General features: G+C 41.1%; 2 protein-coding genes across 2 annotated transcripts; one reads left to right on the top strand and one right to left on the bottom strand.

Annotated features, from left to right (window-relative positions):
* Nucleotides 1-8,195: 8,195 nt before the first annotated feature.
* Nucleotides 8,196-11,020, bottom strand: LOC137966459 (uncharacterized protein At5g01610-like). The gene is made up of 3 exons (XM_068813076.1): nucleotides 10,846-11,020; nucleotides 9,477-9,531; nucleotides 8,196-8,749 (listed from the first exon to the last, which is right to left on the bottom strand). The coding sequence occupies exons 1-3, from the start codon at nucleotides 10,930-10,932 to the stop codon at nucleotides 8,379-8,381; spliced, it is 513 nt and encodes a 170-aa protein (XP_068669177.1). The 5' UTR covers nucleotides 10,933-11,020; the 3' UTR covers nucleotides 8,196-8,378.
* Nucleotides 11,021-11,340: 320 nt separating this feature from the next.
* LOC137965944 (uncharacterized) lies at nucleotides 11,341-15,402 on the top strand. Its single transcript, XM_068812349.1, has 10 exons — nucleotides 11,341-11,720; nucleotides 12,442-12,527; nucleotides 12,616-12,682; nucleotides 13,197-13,339; nucleotides 13,889-13,937; nucleotides 14,038-14,175; nucleotides 14,286-14,366; nucleotides 14,528-14,704; nucleotides 14,869-14,955; nucleotides 15,048-15,402. The coding sequence occupies exons 1-10, from the start codon at nucleotides 11,475-11,477 to the stop codon at nucleotides 15,108-15,110; spliced, it is 1,137 nt and encodes a 378-aa protein (XP_068668450.1). The 5' UTR covers nucleotides 11,341-11,474; the 3' UTR covers nucleotides 15,111-15,402.
* Nucleotides 15,403-16,620: the final 1,218 nt, after the last annotated feature.

The raw sequence follows: 16,620 nt of genomic DNA, 5'->3' as shown, positions 1-16,620 counted from the left end.
ATTCATCACTTCGAAACAATGTTTATAGACCCATTACCTACAACGTACAGTTAACAAAAAAATTTCTGCACTTGAAATTGAGTGGATATTTTTTAGACTTATACAATTTTGATCAGTGTATAGAGTTTTGTCATTTGGCTAAGAGTGTTTTGTCTTCTCTAATATTTGTTGTGTACAAGTTGGATCTCTTGAAAAAGATAAAGTGATCCCCAACTTGAAGGGAGGAAGTAGAAGAAGAAATACAAAATATAGGTATTTGGTGATATTTGATGGTATTTAATACAACCTACAATGAAAAATTTCACATATTATGGTATAAAATTTTTTATTGACCAGTAATGCAAAACATCCAAGTAAATGGGAGAACACAAGATGAAAATTTTTAATCCTACAAAGATTTTTTTCAAACCAAAGCTTTCAATACTAAAGAAGACAACAAACTAAGAATATTTTTCTTTGCAGGTTAAAGTTACAACTCCAACTTGAGAGGGGAGTACTGAAAAACAAAAATAGAGGAGTCCTACAAAACTCTCATGGAAAGGAGCCTCATGGGAAGAAGGTTCAATCAAGGAGAAAGCTTAATACTATTAGATTTCTACTTTGTTAGAGTAGTTTCATGGTTGTAAGCTTTATCTTTTAAGAGTCTACTTTGGGTGTAACTAGGATTTAAGTATCTTAGTTTAACTTAGATTCTATATATTCTCTATATTATAATAGAGACCTAGTGAGACGGAGGATGAAGCCATGGTGTGGCCAGACACCAAGGCAGAAGACTGTGCAAGTCCAGTGCACAACAATAGCAGCAACGGCCAAGGCCAAGTGCAATGGCACGGCCCAGAGGGGCGCACACATATGGTTGGCCCGTCATCAACTTCAACAAAAGAAGACACACTTGAGCTTGCCAAATGGATGGCCAAGCAACAAGATGCACAACAACCCTAGCAGCCAGCTCAGACACAAGGTAGCACGCCAGCAGACACTCTTGGCGGGGCGAAATGGGGTTGCGCACGACCAGGATTCCAGGCGGGGCAAAATGGGTTGCTGGCGCGCGACCAGGACTCCAGGCGTGGCGAAATGGGGTTGCCCGCGCGCGACCAAGATTCCGGGTGGGGTGAAATGGGGTTACGCGTGGCAGGACGCCAGGCGGGGTGAAATGGGGCTGCCCGCACGCGACCAGGACTCCAGACGGGGTGAAATGGGGTTGCGCGAGGCAGGACGCCAGGTGTAGGTGAGTGCGCAACAGGACTCCAGGCGTAGGCGCGCATGAGGAAGGACGCCAGGCGCAAGCGCGTGCGCACGACAGGATTCCAAGCGCCCGCGTGCGAAATGGGGTTTTCTCAGGCGCCCACACTACTAGGACTCCAGCCGTGCGCAAAATGGGGTTTCCTTTGGACTAGGTCGCTAGGTGCCCTCCTGACCTGGGCACCCCTGACGCCAGAAACCGAATTTTTGGGATCTGACGGATTTTTGGGCGTTTTTAGAGATTTCTAAAGGCCAGGGGAGAGACTATAAATAGAGAGGCCTCTCCCATTATAAAGGGGTCGAAAAATCCTTAACCTTCTTTGCTCTTTTAGTGTATAGAGAGAGTTTTTAGCCTTGGCCTTCAAGAGTGTTTGGCCACCCTTTGTAATCTTGTATTCTCAATACAAAGTAGGTTTTTCTCTTCTATATTTTGGTCTTTTCGTTGTCCCATTTGGCTTGCAACTTCTTGTGTAAAGTATTGGTTGGAGGATCCGAGGCTCAAGGAGGCTAACTAGTTCTTGGGAAGGACTAGGCCTCACGGGGTATATATTCCGCTTGGCTAGACGGACCTAGCCTAAATCTAACAGCGTGACAACTGGTATCAGATCGTACGTTGCAATCAATGACTTCTACAAGTGGAGAAGATGCTTCAAGAGGCAAAGATCAAGTAAGTGATGTTAACTTTCGTTTTTCTACTCTTGAACATCATTTGGACAGTGTTGAGAACCTTTGTACGAACTGGGAGGAGTTCGTTCAAAAGACGATTGAGGAGCATCAGCCAACTCCGACTTGGTTGAGAGGATTTGAGGAGGACGTCCATTCGGCCATGGCTGTCATGAGGATGGAGAGGGAACGATTGGGGAAGGACGTCAAAGACTCTCTGGAGAGCTTGGGGCAAGACTCACTTTGTGCGAACGAGCCTTAGCAAATGGAGGGGTTGTTCACACACAAGCAAAGATAAAGGTGCCTGAACCGAAGTCTTTCAATGGAAGGAGAGACGCGAAGGTCATAGATAATTTTCTATGGCGAGTGGAGCAATACTTCCATGCAAGCAAGCTCACCGACGAGCAAGCTAAGGTTAGTACAGCTGCCATGTTCCTATTCAATGATGTTATTCTTTGGTGGAGAAGACGCATGGGAGATGAGCAAGAGGGAGAGGACCACGTCCACACTTGGGAAGATTTCAAGAAGGAGCTGCGGAGGCAGTTCTTTCCGGAGGATGTCGAGTACCAAGCAAGGAAGGAACTACGTGCATTGACGCAGAAAGGTACTATTAAAGAGTATGTACAATCCTTCACTTCTCTTATGCTTTGTATCTCCAACATGACGGATGAGGACCGCCTCTTTTCCTTTCTTACTGGCCTTCGTCCATGGGCTGAGCAAGAATTGAGAAGGCGAGAGGTAAAGACACTAGTTTCAGCGTTATCTATGGATGAAAAGTTAACTGAATACGAGAGGAGGAATGATTCGGTTAACAAGGTGTCTAAGGAAAATAATGGTAAAACAAATTTTAAGAAGAAGGAGAAAGGGGAGAAGAAGTCATGGGTAAAGGACACCAAGGCTAGGCCGAAAGAGAAGAAGAGAGGGGACAAACAGAGGAAGAAGGTCCATTGTTTCATATGCGAGGGAGAATACTATGCGAGGGATTGTCCTAAAAAGAGACTCCTCAATGCTGCTCAAACAGAAATGGACAATGGAGGAATTGAGCCTAAGATGGGCTCTCTAACCCTTCTCAATGTTGTTGTCCGTTCCAAGGAGGAGAAGGCTGCTCCACTTCCGGTAAGACCCTCAAGAGAACTTCTTTTATCCCTCTAACACTTGCTGGACATACTATTAAAGCAATGGTGGACATTGGTGCTACCCACAACTTCCTTTCGGAGGAGGAGGCTAGGCGCCTAAGAATACGAGGAGAGAAAGATGGGAGTAAAATGAAAGCTATAAATTCTGCTGCTCATGAAGTCCAAGGCATTGCCAGGAATGTCCCAGTGGTGATAGGCAAGTGGGTAGGATTTCTGAATTTTACCATTGTTGGCATGGACGATTTCAAGGTAATTTTGGGAATGAAGTTTTTCAAGGTTTGTAAGGCATTTGTAATGCCACATGTAGGGGTAGTGGGAATTATGGACGAGCAAAGTCCTTGTACTATTTTTGAAGTTGAGAACAAAGATGCAACAAACAAGGATTTAATGCTATCAGCCCTCCAGCTTAAGAAAGGTCTTAAGCAGGGATGTGCTACTTACATTGCTTCTCTTTGTGCTATGGAGCAGGATGAGGCACTGCCTACCCCTAAGGAGATACAAACCGTTTTGCATGAGTATAGAGACGTCATGCCTGAACAACTTCCAACGAAGTTACCACCTAGGAGAGGGGTGGACCATCGCATAGAGCTTGTGTCAAAGTCCTAGGCAAGAGTCCTTCCCAGGAGGTCACCCATCCTATAATTACTCTTGCCCAAGCTCACTTAACTTCGGAGTTTTGAGTCAGATACCTAGCCAATACAACCCGAAAAGACTAGTCGTTTAAGGTGCGGAAAGCCAAGTACCTAACTCAGACCACAAACTCTAACAAGAGTGGACGGAACCACTTTGACACCCACCCCGCCCATTCTGGAGCCGCTTCTCACGGGATACGAACGCGGGCCGTGGCGTGCCTAGCTCTGATACCATGTCAAAGTCCTAGGCAAGAGTCCTTCCCAGGAGGTCACCCATCCTATAATTACTCTTGCCCAAGCTCACTTAACTTCGGAGTTCTGAGTCAGATACCTAGCCAATACAACCCGAAAAGACTAGTCGTTTAAGGTGCGGAAAGCCAAGTACCTAACTCAGACCACAAACTCTAACAAGAGTGGACGGAACCACTCTGACAGCTTGAGCCCGGAGCAAGAAAGCCAGCACAAGCACCATATCAGATGGCGCCCAAAGAGTTGGACGAATTGCGAAGACAACTCAGTTAGCTGCTGGATTTTTGGTTCATAAAGCCAAGCAAAGCACCTTATGGGACCCCTATACTATTTCAGACTAAGAAATATGGAAGTATGAGACTATGCATCGACTATAGGGCGCTCAACAAGGTAACCATAAAGAACAAGTACCCTATTCCCTTTATTGCTTATCTCTTTGATCAATTGAAGGAGGCTAGAGTTTTCTCCAAGCTGGATTTGCGAAGTGGCTATTACCAAGTTTGGATTGTGGAAGAAGACGAGGGGAAGACTACTTGTGTAACGAGATATGGGGCTTACGAGTTCATGGTTATGCCCTTTGGCCTAACCAACACACCAGCAACATTCTTCACTCTCATGAACGATGTATTTTTCGAGTACTTAGACAAGTTTGTCATGGTGTATTTGGATGATATTGTGGTGTACAACAAGAGTATGGAAGAGCACAAAGAACATATTCGAAAAGTGTTCAAGAAATTGAGACATAATCAGCTGTATGTCAAGGAAGAGAAGTGCTCCTTTGGGTTGCAAGAGGTGTCCTTTCTTGGACATTGGATAGGGGGAGGACGGATATGGATGGACAGTAAGAAGGTGGAGGTTGTGCGTGATTGGTCAATCCCTACCAAGGTGCGTGAGCTTAGGAGTTTCCTTGGCCTAACAAATTATTATAGGAGGTTTATCAAGGGCTTCTCAGTTATAATAGATCCCTTGACTGATCTCCTAAAGAATGACCAAAAGTGGCAATGGACGGACTCATGCCAAGGAGCATTCCAGCGGCTGAAGGATACCATGTTGGTTGAACCAATGTTGCACCTTGCTGATTTCAGCAAGCCATTTGAGGTATATACTGATGCCTCAAACTATGCCATTGGGGGTGTGCTAGAACAAGAAGGACACCCAGTCGCTTATGAGAGTAGGAAACTCAATGAAACTGAGCAACGGTATACTGTACAAGAAAGAGAAATGACGGCGGTAGTGCATTGTTTACGTCTTTGGAGGCACTATCTTTTAGGCTCCAAATTTATTGTAAGAACTGACAATGTCGCCTCTAATTACTTTCTTATGCAGAAAAAGCTCAGTCCAAAGCAGGCCCGGTGGCAAGATTTCTTGGTCGAGTTTGACTTCGAGATGATGTACAAAGCGGGGAAGGCCAATGGTGCTGCCGACGCACTGAGCAGGAAGGTGGACGCACCTAACTCTTATGAGGAAGAGACCAGCCAGAGCTTAGCGCACATGGCACAGCAAGCACCAGCATCATGGACGCATGCGGTAGAGGAGAAGACGCATGCGGCTGAATTCCCGCATACTACAGCAGCTGGCACTTGCTTCACACGCACCACGCACGGTGCGGTAGCAGTTGAACATGAAGAGGTGTGCGGCACAAGCGTAGGCGTAGGAGTTATGCGCTTTGCGCAAAGCAAGCGCGCGCGCATGGAAGACCATCTTGGCACAGAAACAGAATATGGAACTTTGCGATTACAAGACTTAGCAACAATTACACCAGTTGGTATGGAGTTGTTAGACAAGATTCACATTGGAATTCGCCAAGATACCTAGGGTTACAACATTGTACAAGCTGCTGCCTTGGGAGAGACGAGAAGATTCTGGCTTGACGACGGATTGTTCAAGACCAAAGGTAATTGACTTTATATGCCTAAGTACGATAACCTACGACGTGACCTCTTGAGGGAATGCCATGATACCTTGTGGGCAGGACATCCAGGTCAAAGAAGGATGTTGGCCTTGTTGTCTAGCCAGTATTATTGGCCAGACATGGAGAATGATGTGGAGGAGTTTGTGCGCACGTGTCTTATCTGTCAATAAGATAAGATCGAACAATGCAAGCCTAAGGGTTTGCTAAAACCCTTACCTATTCCAAAGCGGTCGTGGGAGTCTGTTTCAATGGACTTCATCTCTGGATTACGAAAGAAAGATGGGTTGGCGTCTATCATGGTGGTGGTAGACAGATTTACGAAATATGGGACATTCGTAGTAGTGCCAAGTAATTGTACAACAGACGGAGCAGATAGAGCATTCATGGCACATGTGGTGAAGCATTGGGGGTTGCCCACAACGATCATCAGTGATCGTGACCCCAGATTCACAGGAAAATTCTGGACCGAGTTATTCAAGCTAATGGGAACATCTCTAAGTTTTTCCACTAGTTTTCATCCTCAAAGTGACGGTCAAACCGAGCGGGTAAATGCTTTGTTAGAACAGTACTTACGCCATTTTGTTGAAGCAAATCAGAAAAACTGGCCAGACTTGTTAGACGTGGCCCAGTTTTCATACAATTTACAGAAATTGGAATCAACCGGGCATAGTCCTTTCGAGTTGGCGACAGGACGACAGCCTTTGGCTCCCATGGGTCTCTTTCCAGACACTTCACGGAAAAGTCCAACAGCTCATCAGCTGGCGAAGAGGTGGAAAGAGAAAACGGAGCTGGCACGGGTCTTATTGCATAAGGTAGCTCAAAAGATGAAGAAACATGCTGATGTGAAGAGGAGGGCGTCTTCTTTCAATATCGGTGACCAGGTCCTTCTCAAACTCAGACCTGAACAATTTCGTCACCTAAGAAGTAAGAACAAAGGTCTTTTGAAGAAATATGAAGGACCCTTTCCTATCATTGAACGTGTAGGCAACCTCGCCTACAAATTGTAGCTGCCGAAAAGGTTTAAGTTCCACAATGTTTTTCATGTATCGTACCTTAAACCTTATTTTGAAGACCCGGACCCGGATAGAGTAGTTGACCCAAGAGCTCCCATGGATATATTTACTACCTTTGACAATAGGGTAGAGTATATTATTGCTGACCGAGAGGAACGCCAAAGGGGCAAGCCCCGAAGGACGCAATACTTGGTCAAGTGGCAAGGTCAACCGAAAAGCAAGGCAACATGACAAGACGCTGCCGAGTTATGGCAGTTTGAAAAGGAGGTAGCCGATTATCGCCAGGGGTTGTAGATGAGGGCGTTTGCCTTATGGCGGTGGGAGTATGAGACGGAGGATGAATCCATGGTGTGGCCAGACACCAAGGCAGAAGACTGTGCAAGTCAGTGCACAACAATAGCAGCAATGGCCAAGGCTAAGTGTAATGGCATGACCCGAGGGGTGCACACATATGGTTGGCCCGACATCAACTTCAGCAAAAGAAGACACACTTGAGCTTGCCAAACAGATGGCCAAGCAACAAGGTGCACAACAACCCCAGCAGCCAGCTCAGACACAAGGCAGCACGCCAGCAGATACTCCTGGCGGGGCGAAATGGGGTTGCACGCGACCAGGATTCCAAGCGGGGCAAAATGGGGTTGCTGGTGCGCGACCATGAATCCAGGAGGGGCGAAATGGGGTTGCCAGACCGCGACCAGGACTCCAGGCGCAGGCGCCCGCAGCAGGACACCAGGCGCAAGCGCGCGTGCGGCAGGACTCCAGGCGCCCACGCGTGAAATGGGGTTTCCTCAGGACCAGGTTGCCAGGCGCCCGCCTGACCTGGGCGCCCCTGTCACCAGAAACCAAATTTTTGGGATCTGATGGATTTTTGGGCGTTTTTAGAGATTTCTAAAGGCCAGGGGAGAGACTATAAATAGAGAGGCCTCTCCCATTGTAAAAGGGGTCGAAAAATCTTTAGCCTTCTTTGCTCTTTTAGTGTATAGAGAGAGTTTTTAACCTTGGCTTTCAAGAGTGTTTGGCCACCCTTTGTAATCTTGTATTCTCAATACAAAGTAGGTTTTTCTCTTCTATATCTTGGTCTTTTCGTTGTCCCATTTGGCTTGCAACTTCTTGTGTGAATTGGAGGATCTGAGGCTTAAGGAGGCTGACTAGTTCTTGGAAAGGACTAGACCGCATGGGGTAGATATTCTGCTTGGCTAGACGGACCTAGCCTAAATCTAACCGCGTGACACCTAGTGTACTTAATTTACAATAATCAACAAATTATTGTTCTTCTCCGAGAAATAAACAACTAAATTTGAGTTTAGAATCCGAGAGGATTAGAACGTAAGAAACAAAAACAATCACAAATAAAACTAGGGATATGATTAAGATAATCACCATAAATTACAAAACATTTTGAAAGGAAAAATGCCCCCACAAACTTCATAAAATATTCAGATATACTCATAGATACCACAAACAATCACTAATACCCATTGATACATGCAATATTGGGTTTCAATCGAATCACAGTACCGTTTACAGAAGGTTAAAACTTCTCTATAGTGATGCCATCTCTGAGAACCTCATAGGCATCTCTACTCCTGGTCTTCTTCAGACCAGCTGTAAAATGAACCTTGGACCCTTCAATAGCAATTGAAGTAACTTTAACCCAAATTATGAACTTGGTTTTAATTCCCTCAATGTCAGCCAACTTTCCCTTCTCCAGATATCCAGTCACAATGGCAGCAAAACGCAGGACAGAGGAATCCTTGTATCCCACCTCACAAATGGAAGGAATATAAATGGTTATCTTTCCTGTTTCCTCGTTGAACTCATAGTTAGTAGCATCCTTAGGAAATATGCCTATTGGCAGATTATACTCCTTTAGTAGCTCCTGTAACGGCTTTTGCATCTTCCCTGCATATGAAGGAAATAAAACGGAAACAAAAATCAGTTACTAACTAAAGCGACATTGGATGCTATGCCATTCCACTCAGGCGCAACTAAAAATGAAGTAAATAATTCCCTCCCTCCAAGTACCCTTCCAATATCCATGGCCAAGCAAAAAAGTTGGATAAACATCATAACAATAGTGTGGAAATTACAAAGTAGAGCTTCAATACTTTTCATGGTAGTGTTAGAGATACTAGATATTTTTCTCTAACTACAGCTAATTAACAAGAATGACAGCATCATTAAGAATTTCCAGGTACAACGAGACAAGTAACATATAATGAAGAAGAAAACTTCTGGTGCCACCAGCAATGATAGAACTTCTATTTTAATTTCACCAAGCTAACTTTTGAACTTCTTCCATTTTGTTTTTTTTCCCTAGGTATTAATTTTTTGAATAGTTCCCTTGGTATTAAGAAAAATACTCTTCTCCTCAAAATGATCACAGTGATAATATATTCCAGTGTTTTTCATGAATAACTACGTTTTCAAGAGATAAAAAATAGTTAGGTCTTGCAAGGGGGCCAGTTCTACACATTTTCTGTTGAGTCTTTTAAACATCGAATGGTACAAGTAACATAGGTTATAATATGATGACTTTTGGTTAAAAGACACGTAAGGCACATAATATAAGTATGAGGAAAAAAATGGAACAGGATACATGAAAAGAAAATGGCCAATAAAACTTCACCTTTCAGTTTATTAACCAGCCATGACGTGCCTCCTTGGATGCTGTTCGACAATGACTAATTTCAAGAACAACTATAGTCAGAATAACAAACTAAGGAAATTCAAAAAAATAGATAAGAATAACAAATGGTTCCCAACTGATAAATGTTTCATGTTGACAAATACGAAAATGCAACTAAGATTTTTTTCCTCTCAACTTTATTATATGGAATCACAAGCCACAAGTCAAAGCTTGGTGACTGATACTGTCAGACTGGAAAATTAGATCATCATACAAGGAAATTTGAAAATTGACAAAAACGCAACTCATAGAAAGAAGTATGAGAACAAATAGGCAGACAAGCAACAATTTTTCACTGAGATTCTATGAGCCACTGGACCTTGTGGAACTTAACGTACATGGAAATCTTTCATCCAACAAACAGACTGTCAATGTCCCTAAATTGATTCCCACGTCATGACCAGGTGATCCTAAAATCCTCTCTCCAAGACTCACAATTTCATCTGAGAAAGTTATAGTAATCTAACACTTTATTAACTTGAGATAATAAATGTGATATTTTTGCCATATCGGTCATACAAGTATATAGACTAAGACAAATGTGAGACTTGAATGAATGATCTCATTTGAAGAAGGTCCCAGATGACTAGCCAAAGGTTCAATCCACCTGAAAAATGCTCCAAAATCATTTCAAGGGAAGCTGAGAACACAGAGCGGCCTTTTTGTTTCACTTGTGTTCCTAATTATCCTGACATTTATGATGCAATGTCTTGCTTTAATTATCTATTTCTATTTTTTTTGGAATGTTTTTCTACAGTTGACAGCAACCTGTGAAAAATTAATAAAAACTAACACGTTGGATCTCTTTATAAAACGAAAAAATATGTTGAAGTTTCTTAGTCAGCAGTTTAGGAGTCCATAATGAGAAAGAGGTTATAAGTCCAATGTAGTAGTCAAGTTCACATTAAACAAAATCAGCTTGGTAACAGAGTAAATAATTCAAAAAGCAAATGCCCATCCGTGAGCAGAGCAAAAAATATCCTCAGATCTTCAAATTCAATTATCACGACTAAAATGTACTGGAATTCCCAGAAAATAAGCTTATCTCCCAAGAATCCTCACATTACATGGCCAGAACTCATAATCTCTCTCTCTCTCTCTCTCCCTCTCTCCCTCTCAGTGTTTATTATTACGCACATTAAACATTTGTGAGCTCTGTTTGTGATTCCAAACTAATACGCACATTGAACAATTAATTTTGCGTAATATGAACAAATCCAATAACTCAAGTAACCAAATGCAACCAAAAACCTAAAAATTGGAAAAGAATCCGAAAATTAAGGAAACAACCATAAACTGGTGAACATACGCTGATGTCGTCGCTGACGGAGGAGAGCTCTTTGTTGGCTTTTTTATTGAACCAGTACGTTCCAACCTTGTTCAAAACCTGATCCATTATTTGATCTCTCAGATGAGATCGTTTCCTCGCCCTTTCTCCTCCCTATCGTTTTCCCCCAGTGCCCAACCGCAAGGAAGGGAGACTCGGTAAGCCCGTTGATAGGTTGATATTCAAAGAAAGAGCAAAAACCAACGACCGTAGGGACCCACATAACCCTATTACTTCGGTCCGACTTAATGGGCTTAATGGGCTTAATGGGCTTAATGGCTCATCCACATAAACCTGTTTCAGTTTGTTTCGTTGGCTCTGGCTCATCCAAAGGGTTAATGGGCTCAAGAAGGTTCTATCGAAATTCGACAGTAATTCTTACTTCGAATTAGGATGGGCCTGCTGATCCATTTACAGCCCTTGGATTGAGAGTACCGCCGTTAGCCGTTTTTCGTTCTCATTCATTGTCGTCTCCAGGTTCCTTTGGTATCGTCCATGCTTCGTGAACTCCGCTGGGTTGCTCCTCTCTATGCTATAAATCCATCCCCGACTTCCTTTCTACCTCCGTCGTCCTCTATCCTGCAGTCCTCTCTTGTCGCGCCGTTTCCGCCATGACTTCTACCATCCTGCCTTCGATGTCTCTGCAGAAAATCTCTTGTAATGGGCCACATTCCTTCAAGATCTTTACCTCGTCGAGATTGGGCGTCTCCGGTAATGGAAATCGGAGACTGCTGCTGTCTAGAAATTTCGAGAAAGGGAGAATCTTTATGAGCGTCTCTGTGGGATCCCGAACGGTCGTCGATGATGCCTTGTTTAAGGATTACAAACCTAATGTTGCTTTTCTCTTCCCAGGCCAGGTGTGCGAGAATTAAATTTAATACTTTGTTGACTCAATTTTTGTTCCTGCTGGTAATTTCGATGCTTGATGTGATGTATACTAGTTTTACAAATTTCCGGAATTTTGAAGTTAACGAGTATAGCGAAATACACCGGGCATGGACAGTTGTAGCAGCACTTGGCCTAAGTACTAAATTTTTTCTAACGAGCTATTTTAAAGCACACCAAAATTAACGGGTACAGGCGGAAGTTTCTCTGCGGATTTAAGCTTGTAATCTTTTCAGTTTCTTCTACTTTAGTTCGTTATCCTGCAGATCGCTATTACTGTTAACCGTGCTACTAGTGGATCGTGAGTTGGTTTCATTGTCTTACACTACAAATTGTAAAGTACTTTTACCTTTTTTAGTTAAAAGCTTTATTTCTTTCGATTGAGGATAATAGAATAATCACGGGAAAATGGTCGTTTTCAGTTTGCTGTGACCTGAAGTTGTGGCAAATGACTTGATAATAATTCGTCAATAATAATCAGTTGATATCAAGAGGGCGTGCTGTTGCTATACTAGGATGAAAAGCAATCATCAGCTAACCCCACTTTGTGGAAGGACATGACTCTGAAATGTTGTTTTCTCTGTAGTTATTCAATTTGATTATTTTTAATAGTCAGGCATTGATCAAATTGAATATCTAAAGATTTGAAACAATTGAAGACTTGTGAACCTGAGATTTGCCACCATACGTCAGGGTGCTCAAGCCATCGGAATGGGTACAGAGGCTCAGACTGTGCCTGCTGCAGCAGAGTTATTCCGGAGGGCAAATGACATACTTGGGTAGGAATTATAATGAATTAACTTTTTCCAGAGAGCTTTTGTATTGTCTCATGTTTATGAGAATTTTCACATGTTGTGCTTAGTTTAGTTTCGATCTGCTGGATGTCTGCACCAATGGACCAAAGGAAAAACTGGATTCAACAGTGATAAGCCAGGTATCTCTTTTCTTGCAACTGGTCTTTTCATATGCACTTGAGTTATATTTAATAATAACTTCAAGTGGTTTACGAATGTCAAAAAAGTTTTGAGCACACTCAAGTGTTGAGTTTAACAAAGATACCATTTGTGTGGTTACAACTTAAAAACCACTTGGTATTTTGTGTTTGGTGCTTCTCTAACATAAAAGTTTGATATTTAGAATTGTGAAATACTTCTCAAGTATATATAACTTGAGGCTTGTAGTTGATTGGAGTCTTGGCTGCACTGATTAGTTGCAGCAAATTATGTGGAAAAAGACAGTCCAAATTGTATGCATTTTATCTTTATAGATGCAGGTGGTGTAGTTATTATTGTTTCTGTAAACTGTCTAAATAACAGCTGATTAGGACTCTTTGGTGCTAATTTCCTGTTTAATATAATAGTGCATATTTGTTTCTCATTTGTTGAGAATGGTCATTGGTAAAATTTAATTATGATGTATTTCTGAAAGGATAGTGATCCTTTTGACAGCCAGCCATCTATGTTACAAGTCTAGCTGCAGTAGAGCTTCTGCGTGCTCGTGAGGGGGGTCAACTGATAGTTGATTCCGTTGATGTCACATGTGGGCTGAGCTTGGGAGAATATACTGCCCTTGCCTTTGCTGGAGCTTTCAGGTATCCAGGGAAGCACCTTCAGTCCGACAACTTAGTGTTGAAACTATTCTCAAAGCTCAAATATTTAGTGCTTTTGTATTGTTTCTGCATCCTTGTTTAAATATTGATGAATTTTCTTAAGAGACAAATTATACTACTTCATAGCGCATAACTGGACATGAAGTGCAATTTGGTATCAGCATACCAAACTGTATGTTAATATTCACTATTCATGAAGTGAAACCAAATTTCAGCTGCCATGCCTCGTATTTTATCACCAAATAAATTGTGCCATCATCAGATTGTTGCCAATTGGAATTTAGATAAAAGAATACTCAGTGTTTCACTAAAAATTTCACATTTGAAAGATCGACACAATCTCATGGTAGCGAATGTGCATATGCATGGGTGTGCTTTGTCCATGTGGATGTCATAAATTTCTGTTTTATGCAAGGTTTCTATTGAAAAACAATTAATGACAAAGTGTTTCTGAATTTTTTTGAACTTCTTTACTCTTACTATGTTCTCAGAACTCATGCGCTAATTCTTATTTGCTCATTCTGTGTTAAGCTTTGAGGATGGGCTCAAGCTTGTCAAGCTAAGAGGAGAAGCTATGCAGGTTGGACATGCAACACTGGCTTCAGTTTTTTCTTTCTCCCAGATATTTGTTGGTCCAATAAGCATTTTTGTTGCTAAAAGTTCATTGTTGTTTTCTTCAGGAAGCTGCCGATGCTGCTAGTAGTGCTATGGTTAGTGTTATAGGGCTAGACTCAGAAAAGGTACAACAATTATGTGATGCCGCTAACAAAGAAGTAGAAGAGATAGATAAAGTCCAGATTGCAAACTTTTTGTGCCCAGTAAGCTTTCCCTCAGATTAAACATTTGACTAGACATTTTTTAAGTTCTTTTTGATTTCCATAGTTGTTTCTTCTGAGAGCTAAAAATAAAATGCATTTCATAATCTTAGGGAAATTATGCTGTTTCTGGGGGTCTAAAAGGTATTGAAGCTGTAGAAGCTAACGCTAAGTCATTTAAGGCTCGCATGACGGTTAGTATTCTTATTTCCTCTTTGTGTATGTTATGCTCTGTTACTTGTTTGCAACCTCAAAGCAATAAATTTTAAATATTATATATATATATATATAGATGGAGGCTTGGTTTTTGCTATGATAATTCTGAAAGTAGAGTTGTCTGTTTGTTTTTTTGCAGGTTAGACTAGCTGTTGCTGGTGCTTTCCATACCAGATTCATGGACCCCGCTGTTTCAAGATTAGAAGCAGTCTTGGCTGCAACAGAAATCAGAAGCCCTAGGATACCAGTCATATCCAATGTGGATGCTCAGCCACATGCAGACCCCGAGTCTATTAAGAATATCTTGGCACTCCAGGTGGTAAACTGTGATCAGCATTGTCAATATCTTTCAAGTCTTCATAGACTGTTGATGTTTAAATAATTTTCATGTCCGGAAAAAGAGAAATCGTTCAATTAAAGAAACATCGGTGAATAAAAACTAGGTGTAGAATGCTAATCACTAACAATCTACACTAATAGGCGACTTCACCTGTTCAATGGGAGACTACAGTGAAAACTCTACTCAACAAGGGCCTCAAGAAAAGCTATGAATTGGGACCTGGGAAGGTAGAATGCTGCTCTTCAACCTGATTTAATCTCATGGATTTAATCGATTTGAACAGTAAGCTCAGTTTTGTTTGGATCTTGGTGGTGTGCAGGTCATTGCCGGAATACTGAAGAGAATGGACAAGGGAGCTGACCTTGAGAATATTACTGCTTGAGTTGATTTAAAATTTATGGAGGTCTCGCATCCTTCATTATTGTCTTGAGAATGCAATGCCTAATTTGTGCTCTTCTATTGTTCACTACGAGGGCTTGGGGCCCCGTTGCTGAAAAACAAATTTTTTTTTGCCGAGTTCGGATATCCTTGAAATGCAACTGGCCAGTCGACCAAAATGGAGAGTCAGGTCCAGTGGTATGTGAGAGAATCCTTGATATTCGAATTAGTTGCTGTTTATCAGGTGTTCACGTTGTCCCACTTCATCAATAGATCAGAGCATACCTGCAGCTTTCCATGTTTACACTCTTTTCAGTGATTTGATCATGGCATCCATTGCAAGAAGGAACATTAAAAATTTATGTAATTGTTCTAAAATGTTTATTATGTGGATAGCTTACTTCAGTTAATAAATGTTATGAAATCATATTGTTTATGTATATTTAAACCAAGCAAAGGAGAATATGATAAAATCATTATATTACCTTTGACATTCTTTGTTCTCATAAGTTGTATCACTTAAGGAATAAGATAATTGACCATTTTCTTCAACCACAACTTGCATGTAGAAGGGTAGATATAGAAGAGTTTTATATGACTCTCATAGTAAAAAGTTTTAAGTACAGGATGAGGTCTTACAAAAAAGTCATAGTTAAAGGTATTTTAATTACGTTAGTCTTCTATTTATGTTCAATTTGTTTAATTGTTTTAGAATATATATTTTAGTGTTTTAACTTTAGTAATTAGGGTAAAAGTAGTTTAATTGTAATTGAATTTTACTTGTTTTTTTTATTATAAATAGAGGTTCAATATACTTAAATTACATCAAGTTAGTGAAGTTTTACTCTTTTCCTTAAATTTAACATGGTATAAAAGAGGGTTCTGTGAGTCAATTATATTCATTTTTTTATGAATCATCTCTAGTAGTTTAGGTTCATATTCTATCTTTTTTTTTTTTCTTTCCTATCACAGTACTCGTTGTTTTCTTGGCGTTCATACCTCCATATTGAACTTTTCATATTCCAAATTATATATTGACGGCAAGATCTTTGAGTCTATTTTCCAACGCAAAAAGAAATTTGGTAATTAAAGTTTTTAACAAAGAAAAATCGATATTTGAAGCCACAAAGGTCAGATTGTAAGAGAGGTTCGAGTAGCAGCAAAAAGTTTTAATTTTTGGGGTGTTTTATTCCATCAAGAATGATACTTTATATGGAGGATTATACATTCAAAAAAATTTCAGTAAGTCTATTTTTTTACCTATCTAACCATTTCTTAATCTGAGTTTTCTATAGAGATATATCAATCTCATAAGAGTCAATGGTCATGCTGGGCAAAGAAGAAAGAGTATTCAGTTCAACTAGATTAAATAGTCCAAAATCTACCAAATTCTTTCTCACAAAAGAAGTATACTTGTGTAAGAAAAGTTATACTTCGATGAAAGGTATCGAAGTCTAGTTGAGAAGGAGAAAATTTCATGTTAATCTAATCTATATTTAAGGAGATATTTACAT

This window comes from Aristolochia californica, unplaced genomic scaffold (assembly GCF_029961685.1).
Source record: "Aristolochia californica isolate CCGP_79_NKW_82.1479 unplaced genomic scaffold, dmAriCali1.0.hap1 SCAF_5, whole genome shotgun sequence".
Lineage (NCBI taxonomy): Eukaryota > Viridiplantae > Streptophyta > Magnoliopsida > Piperales > Aristolochiaceae > Aristolochia > Aristolochia californica.
This window is presented reverse-complemented; position numbering and strand designations above follow the sequence as displayed.